The sequence below is a fragment of the Glandiceps talaboti genome, chromosome 21, assembly GCF_964340395.1.
Source record: "Glandiceps talaboti chromosome 21, keGlaTala1.1, whole genome shotgun sequence".
Lineage (NCBI taxonomy): Eukaryota > Metazoa > Hemichordata > Enteropneusta > Spengelidae > Glandiceps > Glandiceps talaboti.
In genome coordinates, this window is record NC_135569.1 from 18,696,457 (window position 1) to 18,707,294 (window position 10,838).

Sequence of the window (10,838 nt, forward strand, 5' to 3'; positions counted from 1 at the left end):
TTTTTGTAAGTATTTAAAACAAAAAAGTTGATAAACTCGGGTTGTGTTATGTATGTGTGTAAATTATTCTCATCCATGCGTCGTTTACCTTTATATGTGTCAATTATTTTACATCCGGGGCCTGGTAGTTCACTAGGGCGACAGATATAGGTCATTCAACGAGGATGCTACATACCTATGTATGTAGATCAATGGAATAAAGTGATACGCATCGTCAACAAACATATACACTCAGACCACTGTAATGGTTTGAGATATACATAACCACGCCTCCAAAGGCCGTTATCAACAATAATATTCAAAGCTCTGAGTCAAAGTACACATGTCTGTACAAGTAGTTTTTTATGTTGACGTGTTGGTACAATTAAGGTCTGGTTCAACTCTAGAAATCAGGAGTGTCAATGGCTGGATAACAATTCAAACATTGTGACGCCTTTGGATTCTATAAAACATACCGGTATACAGCTACCAAATTTATGCAAATGAAACGCAATTTGCTGAATAAAATTCTCACTGAAATCCACAGCAGCTTTTTATCGTAAAGTATAATAATCACGTATGGGTTTATTCCATATATCGTGTCCTCTCTCTCTCTCTCTCGCTCCCTCCCTCCCGCCAAATAGTTCTTCGTCTCAGTAATATTGAGTTCATTGGAACTAGTACACTACACTGTGTTTGGGTGTGGGCTCGTTGACATGGTTTACGTTACAAACGGAGACTAGGGAAGTTTGCCTTTTTACCTGAGGACGGTTTCACCATGGAGGAACGTGTCTACCTGCTCTGGAATATTTCTCCAACAATGTTTATCATAATTATGTTACTGGCGCTTCTCTGTGGAGTCATTGTTGTCGACATCATAAACAAACGACGTTTTCCACCAGGACCTTGGGGATATCCTCTCCTTGGATGTCTGCCTAGCGTTGACCACAAACTTCCCCTGACGTTCATGAAGTGGGCTGACAAGTATGGAGATATTTTCAGTGTAACTTTGGGAACGCAAACGTTTGTGGTACTCAACAAGTACGATGTACACAGAGACGCACTTAGACGAGTGGAGCTTGCAGGTCGACCTACACACTCACTGCTGAGGATGATCCTAGGGGACAGAGGTAAGAAGGCTGACAGTTTGAAAATTTACTTGTACTATATATCCCCACTTCAGTTGCACAGTTCATCTAAGGGTAACCCATTTATTTGTACTTTTACACGTAAGTCTTGGAAAGTGCCATATTTAGTGATACTGGTGATATTTCAGCCATTTGATTTGTTAAAGGTACATCACTACGTGTACCGGATTTCGGTGATAATCTCCCCCCCCCCCCCATACTCGCTTATATTGTCGTCATGTTAGCACCAGTGGCGTTATGATATATTTCACATATGAAACTGACCATAGAGGTGTAATTCAATAAAATTCGGACATATCCTTAAATAAATGGTCTGGAATGGAAAAGGACTATTATTCTTGACTTGAATATTGTAAAATATGTACAACTAATATGGTAAATGGCAGCAACATAATATACAACAATAGTCTACACGTATCACACATAAAGAAAAACAGAAAGAAACTAGTTTCAAAGTTGGAAAAAATGTCGAAGAGGCGCGGTAGGAAGAAATAACCTTTTTGGAAAGTCTGTGCCTTTTTTTTGATGGTGGAAATAATTTAATAATAGTTGAATTTATTTAGAATATAAAACATCGTAATTCCTATCTATAGACCCAAAGTAGGTGTAGTTATTTGAAAGCCTTGGCTGTTACGTCATGTACACACACAGACAGATAGTCATACATACAGACAGGCAGCTAGGCAGGCAGGCAGATGCGCAGACAGACAAGCATTCAGGCAGGCAGGCAGACAGACAGACAGACAGACAGACAGACAGACAGACAGACAGACAGACAGACAGACAGACAGACAGACAGACAGACAGACAGACAGACAGACAGACAGATAGATAGATAGATAGATAGATAGATAGATAGATAGATAGATAGATAGATAGATAGATAGATAGATAGATAGATAGATAGATAGATAGATAGATAGATAGATAGATAGATAGATAGATAGACGGACGGACGGACGGACGAATGGCCAGACGGTAGGACGGAGAGACAGACAGACATGATTTGCCATGATATTAAATCTAGTGTTTTGTTCACTTCAGGTATAGCATGCCAACAATACAATGATGTATGGCGTGAACAACGTCATTTTGTGGTGGAATTATTCAATCGCAGACTTGGAACTTTCACCATCGAAGTTCGGATCCAAGAAGAGGCTCAGGCACTTTGCAAAAACCTGACAAAGAAAATCTGGCATGAGTTAGATTTGTCAAGGGATTTACAAAAGGTCGTTGGGAATGTCATATGTTACGTTTGTTTCGGACGGCGTTTTGATTATGACGACCCTACATTCTGTCATTTGCTGCAAATGTTTGATGAATTTAGTCACAATATAATGAGTACGTCTGTCATTGATTTCTTTCCCTTCTTACGTCACTTTAATTTACCAATATACAGCCGTGTTAATGATCCCTTCAACGATATACTAGACTTTGCTAAGAAGGAAATAAATAATCATCGCGATACCTTCGATGACGACAACATCCGTGATTTCATTGATGCCTACCTGTCGAGGATGGAACAGGACACTCGTTCCGGTAGAAGCACTTCATTTACAGACGAAAATCTTGCACAGGGGGTGTTTGAACTATTCTTCGGTGGAATCAACACTACATTTTACACATTAACTTGGGTGTTCCTGTACATGATAAATTTTCCAGAGATTCAAGACAGAATACACAAGGAGCTTGACGATGTTTTGGCGGGAAGTGAAACACTACACATATCGGACAGGGACAAATTACCATACACAAATGCTTGCCTACAGGAAATATATCGACACGCATCAGTTGCATGGATGGGAGGCCCTCACGAGGTGAGAGAATCAAATCATTTTGTACCTTGGTAAAAAAAATGTTAACTTTGTTTCCGATAACATGACTTCAGAAGATAAGGTAGGTAGGCCGGGATTTTATTTTATTTTACATTTATTTTTTTTTATTATTTTGATTACTTCGACTCAAAGACTTCCGTAACAGTTGATGAAGTGTAAAAGAAGTAAATGACTCCAGTGAAGACAATTCAGAAGTAGACAAACACAATATACAGACTGTGCTGTTATAGGCTGAAATGACGTCGTTTCTCTCTGGAATGTGAGGGGTTTTTTTTAAAAAAAAAAAGTAACCAAAGATATTTTGGCAAGAAACTCTACATGGAAATAGAAGTCAATTGTCATAATTTTACCTTTTTGCATCATGATAATTGTAAAAAAAAAAAAAAAAATGTTTAGCGTCGGCGGCTTAAACTAGGGTCGGTCGGGTTATCGGAAATCTGACCACTATTCTTTATTTAGTCTAAGTTATTCGTACTGCAGTATAGTTAACCAAAAAATTCATTTCCAAGTAGATATGGATGATGTCGAACTAATGCAGATGAGGAATTTTTAGTAGCTCATGTCTAAAAGTTGAACGTAAAACCAAAATGATCATAGAATTCTACACTTATTTGAAACACGTTTTTTCTAATTGATATGATTGTGTATATATGTATATTCAAAAGCAAAGAATGTGAAAAGAGGGTGATCATGATATGAAACTAGGTGAAAATTAACAAAAAACAGACCAATCAACTTATCATCTAATTATGATCAAAGAAAGATTTCATGGTCTGTCATTTTGTATAATTTCTGCATTACCTGCATCTCTGGTTTATCCCTGGACGTCGGACGAGTATTTCATAATATATATTATTGTCAATAAGAATAGATAGATTTGATTCTATACGTCATAAAGAATAGATAGATATTAAACATTTTGTCCAATATTTGTGATGACGTAATATAACACGTATTTGTTTATATTTTCACCTCAAACTAAGGCTAACAAGGATGTTGACATCAATGGTTACATGGTACCAAAAGGAACGACAGTATTTATGAATATATGGTCTGTACATTACGACTCAAAGTACTGGAATAATCCCGAAAAGTTCGATCCACTCAGATTCCTGGACGAAAATGGACAAGTGAGGACTCCAGCAGCATTCGTGCCATTTTCCCTCGGTAAGTATATTTACTCAATTTAGAAATGTTTCTTGGGGACAATTTCCTTTGAAAGTTTTTTACTCTCTCCCACCCACCCACCCATCCTGTCTGTCTGTCTGTCTGTCTGTCTGTCCCTCTCCTCTCTCTGTCTTTCTGTTTGTTTGTTTGTTTGTTTGTCTGTCTGTCTGCCTGCCTGTCTGTCTCTGTCTGCCTGCCTGCCTGCCATCTCTCTCTCTCTCTCTCTCTCTCTCTCTCTCTCTCTCTCTCTCTCTCTCTCTCTCTCTCTCTCTCTCTCTCTCTCTCTCTCTCTTCCCCATAACACTATATCACTATATACTCAACCCATTTCATAGAGCATGAAATAAGAATGTTTATATTTTACAGGACGTCGAGAGTGTATGGGTAAAGGTTTGGCCAACATGTCGTCGTTTCTAATAGCTGCAACGCTGTTGAAGAACTTCAAGTTCAAAGTCGCTGATAACCATAACATTCCAGCAGTTTCGGAAGGGAAATTCGGACCTGTTCACTTTCCACCGCCATACTTCGTCAATGTTCTCCCACGGTAGATGTTGCTATCGACTGATGAATTGTTGATGACTTGTCTTATTATATACAGAAAGTAGCTTATTTTCTCTTTTTCCTGAAAGTGAGCCATTTCGCTTTGTGGAATTTGTATGCACGTAGAAGCACTTGACATGAAACATCAGTTTATAGTATTTTAATAATTCAGTGCGTGTACACGTGTCGAAATCTCCAAGCTGCTATGCAAATACTACTAGAGATTCATCGTCGGTCCATTGGGATTTGCGTCAAGCATTTTATCGACACTATGTACATGTATAAACTTTCGAGTGTGTTTTTTTTTTGGCTGGCTGGCTGTGTGTGTGTGTGTGTGTGTGTGTGTGTGTGTGTGTGTGTGCATGCGTGCGTTTGCGCGTGCACGTGTGTGTAAAACATTCCTGATAGTGATTTAATGATAGTGACATTTCACACAGTGATGACACTATAGATGAAATTATGAGGGAAAAATTTGGAAAGTCATGACAATATCCTCTGATGATTTTCCCCATAGATAATAATAATAATAATAATGTTGGTTTCTTATATAGCGCTTTCCCACTCCGTGCTCAAAGCGCTTTACAATTATTACCCCTGGCTCGGATCAGAACGGCACAGCGGCCCTTTAGTCTTCCTCAACTCCCCGGGTAGCATACAATCCATTGCAGCCATTTAAGCGCATAGGATTAAAGCCTTCACAGTGCAACCTACATCCTACCAGGTCCCCAGTTATACAGCTGGGTTGACTGAGGCACAGTAGTGGTTCAAATCTTGCCCAAGGACTTTAGCCACTCAGAAACAAACAGCAGGCAGCGACGGGGCTCGAACCTGCAACCTGTAGATTCCAAGCCGGTCACGCTAACCATTCACACATCATGACTCCAAAGATGGGGGGGGGGGGGGGGGGGGGGCTCTTTCTTTCTTCTCTTTTTTTGCAATCACGGAGTGATTTATCTCAGTTTTCAGAGAGAGTTCAGTAAATCAAACACCCACTCTTAGTATTCTATTATGTTTCAAAACTGTACTTGCATCTCATCAATATTTTACAGGCAAGTTATATGGACTAGCACGTTTGTAGGGAGTGGTGATACTGTCATATTAGTTACATCGTTGATACATCTCATGACTTCCCCAAAGATCAACAGATGAGGGGTGGGTGGGTGGATGTGGGTTTGTCGATCAAGATAAGAAGATACAAAGGAAATGGCCAATGAGTAACTTGTACGGTTATTTTAATATAGAAAAGAAACAAAGTATACATGTACTCAGAGAGAAAAGTTAGTCTATAATATAATATAAAATGTTGCATAGATAAATTGAATACAATCTCATATGTGAATATATTCAGAACTTATGTATGGTACTGACATATACAAATAAACGTCTGAACTACAAAAATACAGAAAGAGTTTTACAAAAAGATTTACTTTGCTATGAAATGATACAATATTTACAGTTCATCTTGTCTTACAACACAGTAAATACCCTGCCTACTTTCATGCAGGTTTTCTTGCACAAGTTTTTATTACAGAAAAATGTAGTTCACACTGAACTCTAATGTAAAACAACATTCAAATTGATAACTGATATAAGTGTATCAGATTGGCTGTGTTTAGAACTTAGCAATAATAATAATGATTAGTTTGAGATGATCGCACAGTGTCACACAAGCTCAATAAATGAAGATTGTTCATCCAGGACAAAACCCTGTCCCTCCTGTCCCTAAACAAACATTCACAAGTATGACATCGACACATTTACATATGATGTATACCATGATGTAAAAGTGTATTAGTCACACCACTATGATTGATGCAATGTAGAAACATGATAAACATAGATTTGCCACCTTATCAACTAACATGATAAACATAGATTTGCCACCTTATCAACTAACATGATGGCAAACACATCAAATGACAAATGAAATCCCAGCACCATATCTCACATTAAAAGTAAATTTTTATCACCTTATCAACATGTCAGTAGTAAATACAGAAACTGTCATACCTGGTATTTTAATGACTTTTCCAGTTTGCAATATGTCTCATCAGTAGATCTTTAATTAACTTAATTTAATTTACTTTTAGTCTATAAGAAAAATCAAAATCATGCAGATACTTTTTCTGGAAATTCAAGAAATCTCCAGGAAAACCCATAAAGGAGTTATTTGAGTCAGTGCAGCTATGTCACAAATATTTCAAAAATAGAATAAAATATTAATACACACAGGTATAAGTGATTACTAACATTGGTACACACACACACACACACACACTGTAATGCAATACCCTATACTAAATACACAATTCTAATTGTGAATACACAATTGTATTTTGTTGTGTTTTTGTTACATAAAATTGGTTGTTTTGAATAAAAATAAGTATTAATCACAAAAAGAACCCCATGACAGTATGTGTCAATTTGGGTACTTAAGGTATTTGCATACATGTCTGTTTGTGGTGTTTTCTGCTGTACTACCTAATGAAAGGACATCTACTAGTGAAGACACTGGTACAAATTACCATCAAGTATGACATGCTGACATTCACATGTGGGTTTTGATACATCCATACACATCACTAGACTACACTGTGCTTAAATTGTTGTGTAATTATTACCAATAACACTAGTCTGTAAGGTATGCCATGATGGGGCACCCTCACACATCAGTCACCCTCTTTCATGATAGATACATGTAGAGTAGGCCAGTGAAGGCAGAGTAACATGATGTATCATACAGTCTACTATGGCACAAACCTAATAGGGATGCAATCACCTACTTGTACTTTCAACTATGTGGGTAGCATGAAATCCCTACTGCCTTTATAAGTACACAGATTAAACCCCTATCCTACCAGGTCCCATTTATACAAATGGGTTGACTAGGTGTGATATAGGTTGATTGGGGTGTGATATGGGTTGACTGGGTGTGATATGGGTTCACTAGGGTGTGATATGGGTTGACTGGGGTGTGATATGGGTTGACTGGGGTGTGATATGGGTCAAATCTTACAAGAGAACATTACAAAAACAAGACAGTGGTGAGATTTAAGCTGGGAAACATGTAGACCACAAACTAATCACTGTAACCAATAGACAATCATGATTCTAGAATTCTACAACTACTATAATATATTAATTTAATAAAATACTCCAAATGTGACAACAATCTAAATCTACCCTCATTTTTTATGTGAGAAAAAATTAAATAGTTGTTAGTCTAAAAATGTACAACTCACATCATGTGACCATCAAATTATTGAATAATATCAGTACTATGACCAGCCAATCACAATTAATCTATTTCAAAGTGTATGAACAGCCAATCACATTTTGTGTATCTCGAAGTCTGGCTAGACACAAATATTTCTGAACAGCCAATCAAAACATAGCGTCAAAGAATCCTTGGAGGTGAACCTCAATAGCTCAGTGTGGTACATCTCTCACAATACTAATGAGACGGTGAAATTATTTGACTCTGTGAGTAGAATTGTTCAATAGTAATATACTCTATACAATATGTGTATAAAAACACTGTTGTCTTTGTATATGGTTATGTTAATCACACTGTTGTCTTGACAACCTGTGTTGTCTTTGTATATGGTTATGTTAATCACACTGTTGTCTTGACAACCTGTGTTGTCTTTGTATATGGTTATGTCATAATCACTTCTTGTAAAATAACATCTACTACATGTACATGTATGTGTACTTGTATCAAATAATGTATTCATGAAAGAGTCACCTATTTCATTGCAAAGAAGTGTTATCAATATCACACACAGACAGACAGACAGACAGACAAACATATACAAGAATCTAATTATCAATATTACCTGTAAGTACTACTTGTATTACCATCATTAATTACTCAATCTTACACACATACACAAGTTTTTAACATATTTTCCTTACTTTTTTCTAATAAACAAAACATTCTTATTGATAGAACTACACTTAGTAACTGATCAAAGTGTCGCCGTTAAACTGACTAATTTGCAGTCCTTTTCAAACAATCCATCAGACAAGGTCTCTTCAGACAGGGAAAACAGGATTATAATTCTGTATTCTGACTGACACTTTTCACTTGGCAATATACAAAATTCATTAAAACACAGGTTTGCAAAGTTGACAAGTTTCTCAATTTTAAAACCAAAATAGTAATAAATGTTGTCCATATTTCATTCAATCGTGTTTTTAAAGTGGTCACAAGAATAAGATTTGAGTATTTATTTTATTTTGAATTTTGAATTTATTAAACATACTATGTTTTTCTACCTGAAAAAACCCAAAACAATGTGAAGTAACAAATACCAAGTCTGTGTTTGCAACTCAATAAATTGAAGAAAAAAAACAATGTTTGTTACAAAAAACAAACATTTTACCCATTTTTTTAAATGTTTTGCAATTTATTGCTTTAGAAACAAAAGACTTAGTATTTCACATTGTTTTTACAAGTAGGAAAACATAGTAAAGTTGTTTTATCAATCAAAATCCAAAATAAAATAAATGTGTTATCTCTACATATGTCAGTACACAAAACTACATGATATTTTGCAATAGTTATCAAAGAAAATGTTTAACATTTTATATTGGCATTATATGTTATTGTTGCTACATGCAGACATTTCACCCAGGTTCCCAAAACTCTATCAAACAGACATTTCACCCAGGTTCCCAAAACTCTATCAATAGCACGAGTTGCACATTAATTAAAAATTTGTGTTCATTAATTAATATCCGTATTATGCTAATCAATAAGATTAATAAATATGTCTGTGTCTATTAGATAGTTTGCAGACAGATACACAGTCAGTCAGAGAGAGACAGCCAGTCAGTCAACAAGACTAAAAAACACACATATACACAGATAAACAGTCAGTCACAGTCAGCCAGCCATTCATTCATTCATTCATTCATTCATTCATTCAGTCAGTCAGTTAGACAGACACAGACAGATACAAAAAATGTACACTGTGTCAATTGATAGACAAAGCCACATACAAAACAGATACACACACATATAGACTGCTATACAACTTGTCAGAGACAGTCAGACAGGAAAACATGCAACCAACCAGTCAGTCAGTCGGTCGGTCAGACCGACAGACAGACAGACAGACAACCAACCAGTCAGTCAGTCAGACAGACGTAGACAGACAGATCGACAACCAACCAACCAGTCAGTCAGTCAGACAGACAGACAGACATTCAGCTGGTAAGACAGATGCTGTTAGTTAGACAGACAGACAGACAGACAGACAGACATTAGGAGTTACATCTTTAGTTTACAGCAGGTATGAGACAAAAGCCCCATGTCACAAAAGCTCAGAAATTAAGCTGAACAAATGTCTTCCTTATCCAAAATGTCTCCATTTGAAATTTCATTCATAGTCTAGATCAGTTCATTTCTTTATAAAATGACAGCAACAAAAGATAACAAACCAACAGGACCACTGAAATACCTATTCTGAAAGGTTCAGCCACTGGTCTGCTTACAAATGTATGTGATCACATTCACTACCAGTGGCATTTATAAGAGGAAGAAACGTCTATGAAATCCCCTGTACAGTAAATGTACCAATCAAAGACATTTAGCTTGTTGTTGAAAGTTGCCAAATGATCACATAATATATTCCCCTAAGAGATTGACATTTTCAACTTTTATGTCTGGACCTTAAAGTAGAACACAGCACACAAATCGGTTATTTAAGCTTAGTGCTAACACAGCACACAAATCGGTTATCTAAGCTTAGTGTTAACACAGCACACAAATCACTTTCTGATTGGGTTATCTAAACTTAGTGCTAACACAGCCTTAGTATGGTGTCAACATCAGTTTTATCACCAGTACATGTACACATGTAGCAACAACTACAACACTTGATGCTTTCACCAACCTGAGGGTAACAACAGACCAGAGTTGGAGAGTGATATACTGTATACTACACTATTCCAGAGTTGGAGAGTGATATACTGTATACTACACTATTCTAGAGTTGGAGAGTGATATACTGTATACTACACTATTCTAGAGTTGGAGAGTGATATACTGTATACTACACTATTCCAGAGTTGGACAGTGATATATTGTATACTACACTATTCCAGAGTTGGAGAGTGATATACAGTATACTACACTATTCTATTACAACAATGTTGGTTA

General features: G+C 36.7%; 1 protein-coding gene across 1 annotated transcript; it reads left to right on the forward strand.

Annotated features, from left to right (window-relative positions):
• Positions 1-757: 757 nt before the first annotated feature.
• LOC144451321 (cytochrome P450 2B19-like) lies at positions 758-4,677 on the forward strand. The gene is made up of 4 exons (XM_078142124.1): positions 758-1,109; positions 2,172-2,944; positions 3,946-4,129; positions 4,496-4,677. Exons 1-4 carry the CDS (start codon positions 758-760, stop codon positions 4,675-4,677), a joined length of 1,491 nt encoding a protein of 496 aa, XP_077998250.1.
• Positions 4,678-10,838: the final 6,161 nt, after the last annotated feature.